This window comes from Lithobates pipiens, unplaced genomic scaffold, assembly GCF_037356315.1.
Source record: "Lithobates pipiens isolate NorthernLeopardFrog02 unplaced genomic scaffold, aLitPip1_a1.2 Scaffold_19, whole genome shotgun sequence".
Classification (NCBI taxonomy): Eukaryota; Metazoa; Chordata; class Amphibia; order Anura; family Ranidae; genus Lithobates; species Lithobates pipiens.
Genome location: NW_027507764.1, coordinates 220,649,608 through 220,669,025, shown reverse-complemented (window position 1 = coordinate 220,669,025; position 19,418 = coordinate 220,649,608). Strand labels below are relative to the sequence as shown.

The following is a 19,418-nucleotide window of genomic DNA, read 5'->3' as shown; positions in this document are numbered from 1 at the left end:
GCTTACTTTGCCTGAAACCTCATACATTGATGGAACCCTGTTGAATTACACTGTGATTTCTTAATAAATTTCCTAAGTGCTGCAACCTGGGACTTTTTCTTCTCTCCCTTTCTCGTTCTCTCTCTTGTATTTCTCAATTCCTGTCAATGGTTGTTAAAGTGACTGTAAAGTATTTTTTTTTTTTTTTATAAGTAACAAGCATCTCATACTTGCCTGTTCTGTGCAATGGCCCCTAGGCATGCACTTCCCTGGTTTGAGGTTAAGGGTCACATCAGAGGGCTCCAAGGGCAACAAGTTGAGCACCCCTGATCTAACCTTTTCTTATTTTCAGAATGTATTGGCAATGACATCTTTTCTGAGAAGTACAACTAAAAAGATTACATCTCAACTTCAAGCACAAAAATGAACAAAAACGTTTAATAAAATATATACCTGAATAATCAAAAAAGGATATAAATCCACTTTATATGCCACAAATACCTTTCAAACCCCAGATATTACCTTGTAAAAGTAGCAGTGATATCGGCTGTGTATAACCTGTACAGAGCGCAGAGTTGTGGGAGGGGCCCAGCAGCTCCACCCACTGCAGACTGCCTGCAGGAGGGGGCGGAGACAAGACTAGCCACCCTGCACCAGGATAGAGAGCACCAGTGACTGGTCTTTACTACAGGAAGCTCCTGCACAGAGGAAAAGTTTCACACTGGATTACTGTCAAGATCTGGAAAAAATACACAAAACACGTCAAGATTAAAGTAAGAATACACATGCCTCTTGTATTTAGGCAACATTTGGTTATCCTGTAGTTCAGTTTTAAAGCGGGAGTCCACCGGGACTCCGCGTTTTTTTTTTTTTTTAAAAGCCAGCAGCTACAAATACTGCAGCTGCTGACTTTTAAAATAGTGACACTTACCTGTCCAGCGCGCCCGCGATGTCGGCCCCCGAAGCCGATCGCTAGGTCGTCTGTCGGGTCCTGCCGCTGCCATCTTGGGTATGGGAATCAGGAAATGGAGCCTTTCGGCTTCATTTCCCGGTTCCCTACTGCGCATGCGCGAATTGCGCTGCGCAATAAGGACGCTCCCCGCTGCCTCTGGGAGCTGTGTGTTTCCCAGCAGGCAGCGGGGCACTTGCGGAAAGGGGCGTAAGTTACGCCCCTTTCCGCAGAGAGCTGTCCCGGAAGTGGGTGCAGTTACCTGGATTATCCAGGTAACTGCACCCCCCCTCCCCCCTGAAAGGTGCCGATTGTGGCACCGGAGGGGGGGAGGGTTCCGATGAGCGGAAGGTCCACTTTAGGGTGGACCTCCGCTTTAAGTGAATAAATGAGATACCAATTTGTTAAGGGCCGTTTTGTTACTTTCATTGTTATATTTTCTTTTATTTATTTTTATTGAAAGGTAGAATTTGATATTAGGGTGGCTATTTTATATTTAATGTGTGTATATATATATATATATATATATATATATATATATATATATATATATATATATATATATATAAATAATGTTTTAAACACACTAGGCTGCATTATTAGAAATGTCCCATTAAAGAATAGCTTATCCACTGTTCTAACTCATTCATGTAACTGTCAGTAAACTTGCATCATCTTTGTGTGATATCATTGTCTAAAACCATTGCAGACATCAGTGTGTGGCTCTTTTTTTCTTTTCATTATTTTCTTTGTTACAAGATTAATTATGTTTTACTTGATTACGTAAGGTCAGAATCCCAACAAGATTATGTATGAGAAGCTACAAATACTTTTTGAAGCTCTTTGCTTGGTCCCAGACAGACTGTTTCCATGGTAACTCATGTTCCAATCATTTAAAAGGAGTGCAGAACAGAAGGCACGGTCAGCTGGACCAGCAACAAAGCCTGCACAAAGCTCCCACACAGTCCTGCGCTACTTGTAAGTACCACGTCTTTGATCAAACTTCAATCTTCTTTCTACCTACTGTTTTCTATTTCACGATTCTCAATAATAAGCCAATGCTACCATTATTGCAATATATTATATTTCCTTTTAAAAACAGTAAAAACAAAACAAAAACAAAAACAAATATATATATATATATATATATATATATATATATATATATATATATATATATATATATATATATATATATATATATATATATATATATATATATAATAATTTTTTAAAACGGTTTTTGAAAGGAAATATAATATATTGCAATAATGGTAGGTTTGACTTGAGAATTGTGAAATAGAAAAGGGTATACCATTTGTTTTAAAACTGTGTGTGTGTGTGTGTGTGTGTATGTGTGTGTGTGTGTGTGTATATATATATATATATATATTTATATATATATATATATTATTGTGTAATTTTAACATCTGGTGAATATTTGTTTAAAAAAAAAAAATAGACTGGAATAAAGTGATAAAGTGTCAAAGGTTTTCTTACATTTAATTTAGCACAGCCTTGTATTTATGATAGCATTCAGATCACTTTAGGATATATATATCTATATATATATATATATAGATATATATAATATGTTTCTAGCTGTCTTCTTTCGACCTAGCTATGTACTAAGGATGACAGGAGCACAGAGGTAAGGTCTGAAGCAAAATAAATAACCAGCAAAGAGAATGAGAAGATGTCAATTGACAAAGATTTGTATTTTATCATCTACTGTAATTTTATATCCAGAGAATGGTACAAAGTGTTTTGTTTTAAAGTGTTTTTTTTTTGGGACTAAATACAGTAGTTACAACTCTAAACTTTGAAATAGTTTAACATTGTATAAAATATGAATGGCTCGGTTACACCCTGATATCATTTAATTTTTCAAAACTAAAAAGGACCATACACTGTTATATATTTTTGTTTGTTTGTTTTTATAGAAAAAAAAAGTTGTATTTTATTTATTTATTTTGCGCCATTGGGATCGTTTTGCTAGCAGAAAAGAAAGCTCCTAACTGCTGCTCAAAAAACTATTATGAACATTTTTAATCCAGCATTTGCTGTCATTTTTTTTAGTTTATAGTGTGCATGGAGTCTAAGGCTTGATTCACACCTATGCATTTTTAGTACTTTTTGCATTTTGCAGATTTGCACTACAGAACGTGTTCCATAGGAAACCATGTTAAATGGACTGTAGTTCAAATCTGCAAAATGCAAAAAGCACTAAAAATGCATAGGTGTGAAACCAGCCTTAAGCCCCATACACACTATCAGATTTTCTGCAGATTTTTTCCTTTAGATTTACCAAAACCATGTAATATGAGGTCAAACCTTAGGCGTTTCAATTTGTATGCAATCAGGCAGGCCCTTGCACTACATGGTTTTGGTAAATCTGAAGACAAAAATCAGCAGAAAATCTGATAGTGTGTATGGGGCTTTAGTGTTGATATAGATAACCACCAAAGGGAGGAGGATGTCACTATTTAATCAGGTTGGGTAGCACTGACATGTTGATGGTAACAGTGGATTTATCAAAATGTTAGATATCTTGCATAGAGATTTTCCAACTTAATGGAAATCTGTCTGATTAATTATGGACTTTCCATTTTTATTATGAAGCAACTCATCCACTGCACACTAGTCAGGGCTAAACATAAAAAATAAAAATTTAGTGGATTTGAAAGTGTGACAGCTGTGATAGTGGACAGCTCTCTCACTTCCCATTGTAATCGATATCACAACTGCCCGTCTCCCATTATTCCTGCAATTAATAATTTAGATGAACTTCTCTGAATCATAGTGAATCACTCAACTTTGGAGGTAGTGCGACCTTGCTCGTGGGGAACATTGGTCCTTTTACTTAGAAACAAAAGATATTAGAAAAGAAGTAATTTGCTAGAATGTATGTTTTTTTTTTTTTTTTTTTTTTTTTTTTTTTAACAACCATATCATAGCTTTGAAACAAATTGGAACAAATTAGGTTCTTTATTCAAATATACAAAGGGAATTGTATCAGTAACCCAAAATAATCTCTGCAAGGTTCTCATAATACATAGTCAAACTATGTACAATAAAATATTCTTCATTTACAGATTTTTTTTTTCAAGCACGTTGACTGTTTTATACTATTATCTATTTTATATCTTCATATCCAGCCAACAACTTCAAATAAATTATTCATAGATATTGAATCAACAAGCCCATATCTACAGTATGATATATAGTAGACATGTCATGATGTTGTAGAATCATTTTTTAATTCTGATATAATTTCAAAATGATCAAGAAAGATATGTATGTCACTGTACTAAATACTGTATGTGTCAGTTTAATATACTACATTTGTAAGTAATTGTAAATCCTCATTTATTTATTTTTAAGTAACAAACAGTGATGCCCAGTGCCACCACCTGGGATGTGGGAGCTGGCTGTGATTTTGTGCTGTTTCACAGCCGGCTCCCTACAGAGTATGCCCAAGATTGCACTGCACTGTCGGATCTGCAGTGTGACTTGTCCCAGAAGGTTGCAGGTGGGCATGGGGCAGGTCATGCTTACGTAATTTAGGTCTAGGAGAGAATTGCAGAAGTGGGAGCAGGTACCTGGTAGAAAAATGTATCCGCGGGGAAGGAGGAAAGTTGATGAGCGGTGCTTTCACTTTGAAGTGAGGGTCCACTTTAAAATGAAGAAATAAAATATGGATCTCTCCAATGAACACTATGGGGGTTATTTACGAAAGCCAAATCCACTTTGCACTGCAAGTGCACTTGGAAGTGCAGTCGTTCTAAATCTAAGGGGTAGATCTGAAATCAGTTGAAGCTCTGCTGATTTTAACATCCAATCATGTGCAAGCTAAAATACTGTTTTTTATTTTCCTTGCATGTCCCCCTCGGATCTACAGCGACTTTACTTCCAAGTGCACTTTAAGTGCAAAGTGGATTTTCCTTTCCTAAATAACCCCTTATATGGGCACCACTGTATCCAATGTTGGGTGGAGAGATTTTTTTTTTTTTTTTTTTTTTACATGTCAAAAAAGGTGCAGCTATAGTACCATATTCAAATTACACTTTCTACACTAACCATCTTAAAGTGATATTAAAGGAAAAATGTTTTTTTTAAAAACAATACTGTAAATATTATTCTTGGTTTTGCACAGAACACCCCCCAATCCTCCTCTTTTCGGGTCCCCTGCTAGTGCTCCTGGCCCCTCCCTTCTGTTGAGTGCCCCCAGAGCAAGCGGCTTGTGTCCATTCACACAGAGAGCAGCGACTCGGCCCTGCTCCCTCTCTCTCCTCATTGGCTCACTAGCTGTGACTGACAGCAGCAGGAGCCAATGGCGCCCACTGCTTTCTCAGCCAAAGAGGAGGGAGAGTCTCCAGAGAGCCAAGGCTCTTTTGCACATTACTGGATTGAGATGGGACTCAGATAAGTATTAGGGGGTCTGTTGCACACAGAGTCTTTTGCCTTCATGAATAGAATGCATGAAGGTAAAAAACCTTGAGCCTTTAGAACCACTCTAACCACTTGCCGACAGCACTAAAGCCAAATGAAGGCTACAGCGTGGCCAGCCGTGTTCTGGGAGGGTGTCATATGACGTCTTCCAGACACAGCTGATCACAAATCTGGGTAAAGAGCCACTCAGCAGCTCTTTACCACATGATCAGCTATGTGCAATCACAGCTGATCATGATGTAAACACAAGCCACATTGGGACTGATTATCAGTGCAGTCCCAACAGTGCCCCCCCCCCCCCTGTGCTGCCCAATAGTGCCTCATCATCAGTGTCACCTATCAGTGCTGCTAACCAGTGCCCATCAGTGCCTCCTCATCAGCCCACATCAGTAATTGCAAAATGTTATAACAAACTATGAAAAAAAGTTTTTGGGGTTTTGTTTTCAAAAATGTTGTTCTTTTCTCATTTATTTAGCAAAAAAAAAAAAAAAAAAAAACAGTGGTTATTGAAATGCCCAGTCATACAACACTGTACCCATATGAAATTTTTAAAAAAATTTTCACACAAATAGAGCTTTTGTTTGGTGGTATTCACAGTTCAAAAGTGTTGAAAGCTGAAAATTGGCCTGGGCAGGATGGGGTGAAAGTGCTCAATAGGTAAGTGGTTAAAGACATAAGAATTAACAGGCTAATTCTACAACTTGTATTACAAATACATGTGTGTGATTATTTAACCCTTATTGGGGCTTTTCTTCTTACAGTGACAAAAAAAATCAGTTATGTCAACAGAATTTGTGCCGCCACTAGATATCTCAGAAGACATTTTGGATAAACGAGAACAGCACTGTAAGCTTTTAGGTAAATACCATTATTTGAGTGTCTTATAATTCATTGGCTATGATGAGTCATCCGGAGTCACTCTCAAGCACAATAGATAATGACTGACCCTGCCGAAATTTAGAAAGCCGATATCACATGTCTTCTGGTAACAGACATCCTGCCAGATGGGAAGGGAAAGTGTACTGTTTCTCCTCCTGGGGTCACAAATTGAATGACTGGGATTGTTAACTCTTGATGGGATAGTTCAGACAGATTACATGCTCCATGGGGTTACATACGGAATTGTGAATGGAGATTAAACTGTATTGCACCCTGTTAGCAATATATGGCAACAGTAACGTGAAATTAGAGGAAATAACTTTTTTTTGGCTAAGGGATTATACTATGTCATGCAAGCTTTTTAGAATGCTGAATGTATTTCTATCCAGTTTAAACCATTTTGTAGAAATGGTAAAGTCCTGTTGTTCTTAGCGAAAGAAGCCCATTAAAGCAATTGCAGAGAAATATTGAAACCTGACATATAGATCAGTGAATCCGAATATTTCTGTTACAATACAAGTCAATATGTTTTTTATATAATACATTCTTTAACCACTTGGGATCCGCGCTATTGCAAAATGACGGCAACAGCGCGGACCCACATTTCCGGGACTACGTCTATTGACGTGGTCCCGGTTACGAGCGGCCTGCGCGCCCCCTGAGGGGCGCGCGCGGCGCGCTCTGTGATCGGCGAGTCCGTGAGACTCGCCTGATCACCGATCCGTGTAAGGGGTCGATCCCGACCCCTTATCACGTGATCAGCTGTCAGCCAATGACAGCTGATCATGTGATAAAACGGAGCCGGTAATCGGCTAGTATTCCTCCTCGCGCTGACAGCGCGAGGAGAAAAAAAAAAAGCCGATCGCCGGCGGCCGTGTTCGGGACATCAGTCCCGATCACGGCCAGCAATTCAAACGGACACCTGCCCCCTGCCAGTGCCCACCTGCCACCCGCAGTGCCATCCTGAAATAAAGTAAGTGCCCCCCTGTCAGTGCCACCCAGCAGTGCCCATAGTGCCCACAGTGCCACCCAGCAGTGCCCACAGTGCCACCCAGCAGTGCCCACAGTGCCACCCAGCAGTGCCACCCACAGTGCCACCCACAGTGCCACCCAAAATCTGCCTCAAAGGTGCTGCACCCCAGTGCCGCCCATCAGTGCCCAGCAGTGCCGCCCATCAGTGCCCAGCAGTGCCGCCCATCAGTGCCCAGCAGTGCCACCTATCAGAGCCACCTATCAGTGCCACCTATCAGTGCCCATCAGTCCCATCTATCTGTGGTACCTATCAGTGCCCATCAGTCCCATCTATCTGTGGTACCTATCAGTGCCCATCCGTGCCACCCATCCGTGCCACTTATCCGTGCCACCCATCCGTGCCATCTTATCTGTGCCCATCTTTGCCCATCAGTGCCGCCTTATCTGTGCCCATCGGTGCCGCCTTATCTGTGCCTATTAGTGCCGCCTTAACTATGCCTATCAGTGCCCACCAGTGCAGCCCATCAGTGCCCACCAATGCAGCCCATCAGTGCCCACCAATGCAGCCCATCAGTGCCCACCAATGCAGCCTATCAGTGCCGCCTAATCAGCGCACTTCAATGAAGGAGAAAAATGACCCGTTTGCAAAATTTTATAACAAACTATTAAAACATGATTTTTTTTTTTTTTTTTTTTGCATCTTTTTTTGTTTGTTTAGCAAAAAATAAAACTCCGAGCTGTAACTAAATACCACCAAAAGAAAGCTCTATTTGTGGGAAAAAAATGATAAAAATTTCATTTGGGTACAGTGTTGTATGCCCGCGTAATTGTCACTCAAAGTGCATCAGCGCTGAAAGCTGAAAATTGGTCTGGGACTGAGGGGGGTTTAAGTGCCCAGTAAGCAAGTGGTTAAATACATTACTCATTGCTCAATAAAGCATAGGAAGGACAAAACATGTCTAGTGTTTGTCCAATAAACAACATTTGGTTTTGATTAGTGTGTCTCTCAAATGACATTTGTTTCATCAAGCAATCTTTACAAGAAAACTTTTGAAGACAATAGGACAATTGGATAAAAATGATAAAAAGAGCACATATCTGCAATTGTTCCTATTATGGTAGGGAAAACATCAGATCCAAATATTGCTGGTCTTGCTTTCTAGACAAGAGCGTATACCTTTTGTTACAGATGCTTTCCAAATAATAGTTTGATCTGGTCATCTGTCTAAACCAAAGGACGGGATGGAGACTTAATTTCACAAATTATTATAACATTTTCTAATTTTTCACTTTTATGTGTAGCATTACCCCCGCACTAGTAACTGGTTCCCCTACTCCTGCACAGCCAGGCAACACATTCTCCGATTGCATCCAAACACAAGGAGTTAGCCCCTTGACTTTGTTTTTATTAGGATGGGGTGAAGGGATATATGGGATGCCCAACTTGACTTAAAGAACAAAAACCTGGGACAACTTCCACCCTATGTACAAGGTCTTGAACTGTCCTACTTTCCGGATACTGGCAGTCTCTGAAGATAGAATGCAAAAGCTCCTTAAGGACTAGGATCTCTCATTCCCTTAGAAAGTAGCACACTGTGTTGTACGCTGCATACAGCAGTCTCTCCAACTCCATCATAGACACTGATCCCAGCTCATATGCCTGCAGAACTACCAGCCCACCCATCCAATACAGACTAGGAGCTCTCAGCCACTCTTGAAAATAGCACAAAAAGATGAGGCAAACTGCATGCAGGAGTGTATCCTCTCCTTGTGTAGGACTGCTCCCAGCTACACTGCTTGCGGGCACTACCAGTCCTCTTGGCTGCTCTGAAGATCTCCCAGGGCAAGGATAAAATTGTTAAGCACAATATTGTCCTTTAGAAAGCTTGCTACATGTGGCAGTCTCTCCCCTTGAAAATCCCTGGGTGTGCTTATGTACTCACTCTGTCCTCCTTTCTCCCACTGCTCTGAGGCAAGATTCCAAGTCAAACTGCTTTGCTGAATGGATCCTCCTGAGCCAGCCAGGGCCCAACCTAGAGCTGGGGTCTCCCCTAGACCTAGGAGACCCCTTCTAGGCCACCAACAGCCTCCTCATTACTCCATCTTCCACTCAACTCCCCTGCTAGTGTGACTCATTCATATTTAAGGGTTGACTCAACCTCCCTGCCAGGACATTCTGCCTGGGGATTGGTTAAGTTCCCTCAAGTATGCAGATCAGCCCTCCTGGCCTCCACCCCCCTAACTCCTAAAAGTCTCCCCAAACTTCCAGACCCAGGGGGAGATACCAGAGACCTCCCTGTATGAGTCATCCAGCCTGACCTGCAATAAACCCTGACCCAGATTACAGACTCACACTTAACATGAGTCATAAATTTGCCTGCACTAAACTAATAACACACTACATATACTATTACAAGCATTAGCATTAAAGCGGAGTTCCAGCCACAAACATTTTTTTAAATTAAAGTCAGTAGCTACAATCACTGTAGCTGCTGAATTTTGTCCAGGGAGCCCCCGAAGTCGATCCGGCAGTGGAGCCTTGCATTTTCACAACCGGTTTCCTATTGCACATGCGCGAGTTGCGCGGTGCTTTGTGAATGGCCAGATTGTCTTCTGGGACACACTCAGGTCCCAGAAGACAGCAGGAGAGAAGGAGGAGGGCTCGCTGTAGAAAAGGACATGACGTCCTGGGCCGCGGCCGACCTAAGACGGAAGTACACTTAGTACTTTAAAAAAAAATATCCAAAAATTAGGGGTGGTCTTTAGCTGAAGACCACCTTTCAAAAGTGGGTGGAACACTGCTTTAACATGCATACAATTCATGGTCATATGGGCATAATAAAGACAAAAATGTATTCAAGAAATATAAAATCAGTACTTTGTTTCATAGATGAATCAACATGGAAGTGTTCTACCAGGGCATTATAAGCCCCTGTACACGCGGTCGGAGATTTCGACAACCAAATCCGTCGGATTTTGTCCGTCGGATCTTGTCTGAAACTGTTGCATACACACGGTCGGACTAAGTTGTCGAAAAATCCGATCATTCAGAACGTGATGACGTAATATCGTTACGATGGGACTACGTTCAGGCTAGTAGCCAATAGCTTTGATGTAGGAATTTGATCTGAGCATGCGTGGCACTTGGTCCGATAAAAATTCTCTACACATGATCGGAGTATGTCCGATCGAACCAGTTGGTCGGGAAATATTTCCAACAAGTTGGAAAATTGGGTCCGACGGATATTCTGACGGAATCAGTCCGATGCATACCACACACAGTCGGATTATCCGACAACACGGTCCGATAGGACACATTCCGACGGATTCTCTGACCGTGTGTATAAGGGCTAAGAAGTTTTGGCATCGAACAGGAGCTCCAGTCATGTCTGTAAAAATTTAAAGTCAGCAGCTATAAAAAATTTACCTGCTGACTTATAGTAAACAGACACTCACCTGTCCCAGAATCCAGACTCGAGCCTATTTCTCCACCTGTTTTCATTCCCCAGTGCCAGAATATTAACTGTGGGTGCCCAGCTGTTAAAGCTTGCAGTTTCACAGCCAGGTGCCCGCTGCACATTGTAAATGGTCCCACAGTCTTCTGGGACCTGTGATGTGTCTCAGAAGACTGTGGAGAGAGAGGGGGAGAGGACAACTTCCGCTCAGATGGCCTAGGCTGTCAAACCAGGTACCCACTCCCCACCCCTCCAAAAAAAAATGCCACTTCTAAAAGAGGAGCCAGGGAGGAGATCTTGAAGTGGAACTTCTGCTTATGGGTGAAGCTCCACTTTAAGTACTGTTAAGAGGTGTTGTGCTATTGATTATATCCGGAAAGTATTCACAGCGCTTCACTTGTTCCACATTTTGTTATGTTACAGCCTTGATCCAAAATGTATTAAATTCATTATTTTCTTCAAAATTCCACAAACAATACCCCATAATAACAACGTGAAAGAGGTTTGTTTGAAATCTTTGCAAATTTATAAAAAAAAAAAAAAAAAAAATACATCACATGTTTATAATATTCACAGCCTTTGCTCAATACTTTCTTGAAGCACCTTTGGCACCAATTACAGCCTCAAGTATTTTTGAGTATGATGCTACAAGCTTGGCACACCTATTTTTGGGCAGTTTCTCCCATTCTTCTTTGCAGGACCTCTCAGGTTTCTTCAGGATAGAAGGAGAGCATCGTATCACAGCCATTTTGAGATCTTTCCAGAGATGTTCAAGTGACTTCAAGCCTGCGCTCTGACTGGGCCATTCAAGGACATTCACAGAGTTGTCCCATAGCTGTGTGCTTGGGGTTGTTGTCCTGTTGGAAGGTGACCCCATGCCCCAGTCTGAGGTCCAGACTGCTCTAGAGCAGGTTTTCATCAAGGATGTCTCTGTAAATTGCTGCATTCATCTTTCCCTTGATCCTAGGCATGTACTGGCCATTGGGACTACCGGGAGTTTCCCGGTGGGCCGATGGCTCAGTGGGCCACTCTGATGTAAGGGGGTTGGTGATAGGACACTCTTATGTAAGAGGGCTGGTGATGGGACATTGATGAAAGCAGGTGCTGATGGGACATTGATGAAAGCAGGTGCTGATGGGACACTCTGATGTAAGGGGGTGCTGATGGGGCACTCTGATGTAAGGGGGTGCTGATGGGGCACTCTGATGTAGGGGGGTGCTGATGGGGCACTCTGATGTAAGGGGGTGCTGATGGGACACTCGGATGTTAGGAGGTGCTGATGGGGCACTCTGATGTAAGGGGGTGCTGATGGGACACTCTAATGTAAGGGGGTGCTGATGGGACACTCTGATGTAAGGGGGTGCTGATGGGACACTCTGATGTAAGGGGGTGCTGATGGGACACTCTGATGTTAGGAGGTGCTGATGGGACACTCGGATGTTAGGAGGTGCTGATGGGACACTCGGATGTTAGGAGGTGCTGATGGGACACTCTGATGTAAGGGGCTGCTGATGGGACACTCTGATGTAAGGGGCTGCTGATGGGACACTCTGATGTAAGGGGGTGCTGATGGGACACTCTGATGTAAGGGGATGCTGATGGGACACTCTGATGTTGGGAGGTGCTGATGGGGCACTCGGATGTAAGGGGGTGCTGATGGGACACTCTGATGTTGGGAGGTGCTGATGGGGCACTCGGATGTAAGGGGGTGCTGATGGGACACTCTGATGTAAGGGGGTGCTGATGGGACACTCTGATGTAAGGGGGTGCTGATGGGACACTCTGATGTAAGGGGGGTGCTGATGGGACACTCTGATGTAAGGGGGTTGGTGATGGGACACTCTCATGTAAGGGAGTGCTGATGGGACACTCGAAAATGTAAGTGGGCCGGTCTGGATGAAGTCCAGGGCCAAATTTCTGTCCCAGTCCAGCCCTGCTTGATCCTGATTAGTCTACCAGTTCCTGCTTCTAAAAAAACATCCACACAGCATGATGCTGTCATCACCATGCTTCATTGTAGAGATGGTATTGGCCAGGTGATGAGCGGTGCCTGGTTTCCTTTCAGACATGACGCTTGCAATTCAGCCCAAAGAGTTCAATCTTTGTTTCATCAGACCAGAGAATTTTGTTTCTAACGGTCTCAGAGTCCTTCAGGTGCCTTTTAGCAAACTCCAGAATATATAATAGTTATCATTTACTAATAGAAAATGCTCAGTTTTGAACATTCTATTGTTGCTTACAGAAAACCTTTCCGAACAACTGATGAGGAATTGTGATCTTCAAATGAAAGCAAGAAGTGGCAAAAATAGTCAAGTTTCAACGGTGATGAATGAAATGGTTCAAAAACAGCCTAGAAGAAAAGATACACCAGCCTTACACAAGCAGCCATTTGTACCAGGCAAGTACAACAATTATAATAGGCCCTCCTTATTTACAATAGCAAGGCTTTCTAGTAACAAACACAGTGACATAAGGATCACTAAATTCATGGATTTAACCAAACCAGAACAAGACAGATCTTCTGCCACTCAAAGAATAAAGAGACTCTTATGGGGACCCTGATGTAAGGTGAGGAGCTGATGGGGATTTTCATGTAGGGGGTACTCTCATGTAATGGGTCTTGGGTGGGGATTGAGAAGTTAAGGGGACCCTGTAAAAAAATGTACAGAAAATTTTTCAGGTTCTAAACAATGTCTTGTTGATAATAAAAAAAAATATTCATAAACCATTTTTAAGGGTCTATGATTATTTGTAAAATATATGATGTGGCCCTTGTACTGAAAATTTTGGAGATCCCTAGGCCACTGTTTGAAACCATGGCCATGTAATTACATTACCATTTGCTGAATTAAAATATATTAAGAAAAAAAAAACATCTGAGACTCTGTAGTTAGATTTGTAAGTGTTTAATACCCACATCCACATATTCTTTAAAGGTTTAGTGTGCATTTTACATTAGACCTAAAGTGATTGTAATCATCAGACATGAAATATGAACACATATCCTCCCGCTCTCCTCGCTGTGTAAAGTGTAATTTCATCTCCCTGCCCCCTGTTTTCTGAAAACTCAGAGAAGTTAAATAAATTCTGTATTTTAAAACTAAAAACAAAGTCAAGGGACTAAGCTACAACATATGTAGGAGGATTTGTTTCTCTCTCTGTTTCACCTGGTGCCAAACACTTCACTGGGTATATGTAAGGGTTTAAAAACACTTTAAATAGATCAGAAGGCCTTTCATGTTGTTTTCGGAGGTATGGGTTTAAATTTCTTGATCAGAATATAAAATAATTAGTCTGATGTTGTGTTTTTTCATTTATTCTAGATTTTTCTGAAATACTTTTGAAAAAGTTTGATGAAATAGAGAAAAAACAAACAGCCAAAATCTCCCCTGTTCTTTCTAAAGAGCCAAACTTGATGAAACCCAGAAGAAAAGACACTCCTGCACTACACACGTCACCACTTCTCCCAGGTACAGATTAATACATTTTGTTTTACAATTGAATGCTAAAAGAGCAAAAGCCCCTTTTAATTTGATCAACTTGACCTTGATATAGAAAAACAGCCATTACTGGATATCTACAGTCCAATTTCTTGGCAGACTTATTTTCCCAAAGATTAGAACAGATAAGAGTGGTGTCTGTATAACTTTTGCACACTATAATAACATCTATGTTTTGGGAATAATAACATTTATGCATGTGCTGTGATCATTTATTATATTTCTATGTCCAGTCTAAGAACTTATTGAGATGGAGTGTGGCTTACTTCTGATGGCTCTGGGTGTTTAGATCTGGAGCTCCTCATCTTATACTCCTAGAGAACAGCAACTACAGTAAAGACCTTACAGCAGTTGTAAACTACTGGACTTTTTTTTTTTTTTTTGTAACTGCAAGGTAATATCATAATGTTCTAGTATGCATTGCATATTAGCAAATTATGTTAAACTTACCTTTAAACAAAGCTCTTACAGTGCCTAGAAATCAGAGCTGTAGGCGCTCCCATCTTCGCCCATCTTGCTTCCTGGTTCACGGACTCTGGCTCTGTGACTGGCCGGAGCTGCGATGACGGTTACCTATAGGTAAAAATTAGTGATAGAAGTTTACGCAAACTTTAAAATGGGTAAAACCAAGCAGCAAATAATCCCAAAAATCCCAAGCAGAAAAAATAACGAGAGGAAAGAGAAAAAATGCCTATCACAGGATAAAAAAGGCTGGAAGCAAGAGGTGATGAAATAGTGACCTTAAAACTTCTGTAGTGACCAGCCAGCCCCCCCCCCCCCCCCATTTTACTTACCTGAGTCTCTTCATTCGCTCGGTGGAGAAGTGCTGTCCCTCCCTGCACAGGGTCTTGATTGGATAGATTAACAACAGCGCAGCCATTGGCTCCCATTGCTGTCAATCAAATCCTATGACACGGGCGCCGGGGGGGGGGGGGGAAGGGCTGAGTCCGGCATTCGTGTCTATGGCCGCAAATGCTGGACTCGGGAGCGCGCCCACAAGGTAACCGCCCAGGAAAGCACTTCTCCTAGGTGGTTATCTGATAAGAGGATCCGCGATAGCCGCCCAGGGACCCCAGTAGTCGATGATTGGGACCACTCTGTGCAAAACAAGCTGCACAGTGGAGGTAAGTATGACATGTTTGTTATTTAACCTCCCTGGTGGTATGATTATTTCAGATTTTAGGTGCTGAAAGCGGTACAATTATTTTGCACATAAATTTGGCGTTTTATATTATAGGCCTGTAATTCTTAGGAATAACTCACTTAAAGCTGTCCAAACCAGAGTCTAGTAGACAACCCGGGTATGATAAAGTTTGAAAAATGAAATCATAAATTATAATATAATAAATAACTATAAGTATACCAAATAATAATCTAACAATAATAAAAAATATGCAATAATGTGATCAAATCAAAAACACTGAAATTTGCTCAGTTGCAGAACTGTCACTGTCATTACTTTTCAATATTTGATGACGGATCTCCCCACAAATCATTATCGCTCAATTCTGTGAGTGATTCTAATTTATTATCGCTGTTTTCTAGCTGGTCTAAAACCGTTTTTGATGTAAAGGGACAGTTTTGGTTGCTATGGACAATCTCCAGTTTCAAGGCATAAAGAACAGTTTTTATAATATAAAACTGCATGCAGGGCACTGGAGAAACCATTAGGGACAAAGGGGATGTGAAATAATTACCGTATATACTCGAGTATAAGCCGAGATTTTCAGCCTCTTTTTTGAGGCTGAAAGTGCCCCCCTCGGCTTATACTCGAGTCATCGCTGTCTGCCTGCTCGATCAGCGTGTTGAGCAGACAGACAGCGGCCATTCTATAATTCAAAAGCCGCGCCTCCGGCTCCGCCTTCGCCTGTGATAGGCGGAACACTGAATTTCCCAGCAGCCTGTGTTCCGCCTATCACGGACATCGTCTTATCCTCGTACTACGGACGAGGATGAGACGATGTCCGTGATAGGCGGAACACAGGCTGCTGGGAAATTCAGTGTTCCGCCTATCACAGGCGAAGGCGGAGCCGGAGGCGCGGCTTTTGAATTTTACAATGGCCGCCGAGGCGCCGACGAAGAGCGGCGATCCTGGCAAGGCACGGGACGGAGGCAAGGCAAGGCACGGCACGGGACGGGACGGGACGGGACGGGACGGAGGCAAGGCACGACACGGGACAGAGGCAAGGCACGGCACGGGACGGAGGCAAGGCACGGGACGGAGGCTCGGGACACAGGTAGGCTGGACACACACACACACACACACACACACACACACACACGGACACACACACACAGGGATGGATGGATGGAGACACACACACACAGGGATGGATGGATACACACACACACAGGGATGGATGGATGGATGGAGACACACACACACAGGGATGGATGGATGGAGACACACACACACAGGGATGGATGGATGGATGGACACACACACACACAGGGATGGATGGATGGATGGACACACACACACACACAGGGATGGATGGATGGATGGACACACACACACACAGGGATGGATGGACGGACACACAGGGATGGACGGACACACAGGGATGGACGGACACACAGGGATGGACGGACACACACACAGGGATGGACAGGCATGTCTCACCCTCGGCTTATACACGAGTCAATAAGTTTGCCAGTTTTTTGGGGGGTAAATTGGGGGCCTCGGCTTATATTCGGGTCGGCCTATACTCGAGTATATACGGTACATACAGCAATGTAATCTGTAAGATTACATTGTACTGTATGTAATGTGTGTGTTTTACTTTTTGAATTTGGCACCGTTCTCCATCCGCATGCGCCGCAATGCTCGCAGGGAACAGAGCTCGGCGATGTGATAGATCAAGCGGAGCACGGCTCGCTCGTACAGCGGGGGGACATCGCTGGATCCAGGGGAGAAGGTAAGTAAGCTCTTCCTGGATCCAGCGATGCGGTCCCGAGTCTGGCTCAGGGTTACCGCTAATGGTACTAAAATTTCACCCCGAGCCAGACTCGGGAATAGCGCCAGGGGAGTTTAAAAAAAAAAACTGAAGCCTTACAATCACTTGAAGGAATATGAACTGAATGTCACTCAGGTCAATCATTTCTTTTTTTCAAGCAGCAAAAAAAGTCATTTAAAAATAAAAGCTGAATTCCAAGTATGGATTTTTTTTTTTTTGCATAGTCCAGCTTGCAAACTGTAAGTTTGCATATTCCATACCTGGCCTATCCTTGTGGAAGCAAAGAATCAGTGTAATAGTCCCTGCTACTACTGTGATCCTCATTATCTTCCAAATCCCACATTGAGTGGTTGCCCTGCTGCATAGTTACTACAGGGAGTTGCCCCATGTCGAGTGGGTGCCATTTGGAAATTGCTTTGCATTTTTCTCAATTAATTCAAGGCATTCTGTGATTGGACAAAGTGAGAATCGTGTTGTCACTCTCCACCTTCTCTATCAGTATAGATAGAGGTGCTATAACTATGCAAAAAAAATACATGGAATTTAACTCTAAAGTGGTTGTAGGCTGAAGGTTTTATATCTTAATGCATTCTATGCATTAAGTTAAAAAACTTCTGTGTGCAGCAGCCCCCTAATACTTATATGAAGCCCCATTTAGATCCAGCAATTTTGTAGCAGTGTCTCGGCTACCTAGGACTCCCCTCCTCATTGGCTGAGACAGCAGTGCGGCACCATTGGCTCCCGCTGCTGTCAATCAAAGTCAGTCAGCCAATGAGAAGAGAAAGGGAGCAGGGCATGAATGGACACACAAAGCTGTGATTTGGCTCAGGTGCCTCCATAGTAAGCTGCTTGCTGTGGGGGCACTCAACAGGAGGAAGAGGCCAGGAGCACAGAACAGGGACCCGAGAAGAGTAGGATCTGGGCTGCTCTATGTAAAACCATGTTTGTTAAAAAAAACAAGACTTTACAATCACTTTAAGATTGTATATAAGTGAACTCTAAAACAGATATAACTGATACAATATTCTCACCACAGAGCGTCCATAAAGGTTTTGTATACACTGCAGTGTTCTCTTTTCATGACATTAAACCTGTCATGAAAAAGATATGGAGGATGACTTTGTTGATCTCCTTCAAAAAATGGAAGCTGTTTGACTATCATGCTGACATCTCTGCCTCAGGATTTTAGGTCACTGGTCCAGAAAAAGTATACAGATAAGGATTTCTGATTTTCTATATATGTGTATTTTAGATTTATGAGTTATAAATTATTACAGCCAGCCAGTCAGCATAACAGCCAGGTGGCTAGAATTTTCAGAGAGATGACCGTTTTGGTAGCCACTGTAACAGGTTTTTACTTTAACACTAATATGAGGTTATTTTACCCCAGTCATAAAATATACAATTTAGCCACAAGATGGCAGCAGACTTCAAGAAACATCACGATATCCTCTTTTTTTTTTTTTTTTCTACAGTATATATATATATATATATATATATATATATATATATATATATATATATATATATATATATAGGATGTGAAGTATTCTACTTTGCTCACTATGCTCTGACCATGAGCACCAGACTATAAAAACTTGACTTTTCTTTAATGGTTTTGAAATATAGCTGTGAAAGAGGTGGCTTAAAGTATATCTGTACTTCTAGTACAATTATTCCTAAAATGTTGCCTTCCCCCTGCAACTTTCCTGTCCACAATCCAGAGAGATCTTTGCTGTGAGGCTGCTGGGAGCTATATAGCCTTTCCAAAGACAGTAACCCAGTCAGAAAGCCATTGATTGTTATAGGAGGCAGAAGGCATAATGGATGCACAATGCATTGCACAATGGGCAGCTAAATAGGTTTATGGATGAGTTGGGTTAAACGGAACATGCACGCCTTACGTGCCAAACTTGAGCAATGGGTATGCCAATTGGAACAAGTGTTTTTAGACAACCCTACAGACTCTTCTAGGGGTCTTTGTTGTCTGCCAAGGATGCTCTTAATTGTGTGGATCATCCACAGTGGATAAGAAGTAATTCTTCTCTAAATTGGCTTTCTACAAGGAAGGTGAACAAACTGGGAGGCTACTTGTCAAAATCGGCAGAAAACAGAACTCAGGGAGTTCTTTAGGAGCATTACGAGATGCGGATGGTAGGTCAATACACCAGATTCTGACATGACAGGATTGGTCTCCTTCTACTCCACTCTCTATCAATCAAAGCAGGCTTGTACAGCTGATAAATAGCCTCGAGTATTTGAGCAGTATCCTCTT

At 42.2% G+C, this 19,418-nt stretch overlaps 1 protein-coding gene across 2 annotated transcripts in view; it reads left to right on the top strand.

The window, feature by feature from the left end:
- Positions 1 to 1,750: 1,750 nt before the first annotated feature.
- PPP1R17 (protein phosphatase 1 regulatory subunit 17) overlaps positions 1,751 to 19,418 on the top strand; it is a 57,412-nt gene continuing 39,744 nt past the window's right edge. Inside the window, exons 1-5 of one of the 2 annotated variants that reach the window (XM_077491712.1) lie at positions 1,772 to 1,906; positions 5,953 to 6,037; positions 6,142 to 6,238; positions 12,929 to 13,084; positions 14,010 to 14,156. In XM_077491712.1, coding sequence (XP_077347838.1) covers positions 6,160 to 6,238; positions 12,929 to 13,084; positions 14,010 to 14,156 — 382 coding nt within the window. In that variant the 5' untranslated portion in view covers positions 1,772 to 1,906; positions 5,953 to 6,037; positions 6,142 to 6,159. Of the gene's footprint in view, positions 1,907 to 5,952; positions 6,038 to 6,141; positions 6,239 to 12,928; positions 13,085 to 14,009; positions 14,157 to 19,418 lie in introns of both variants that reach the window. The other variant, XM_077491711.1, reaches the window with a different exon arrangement.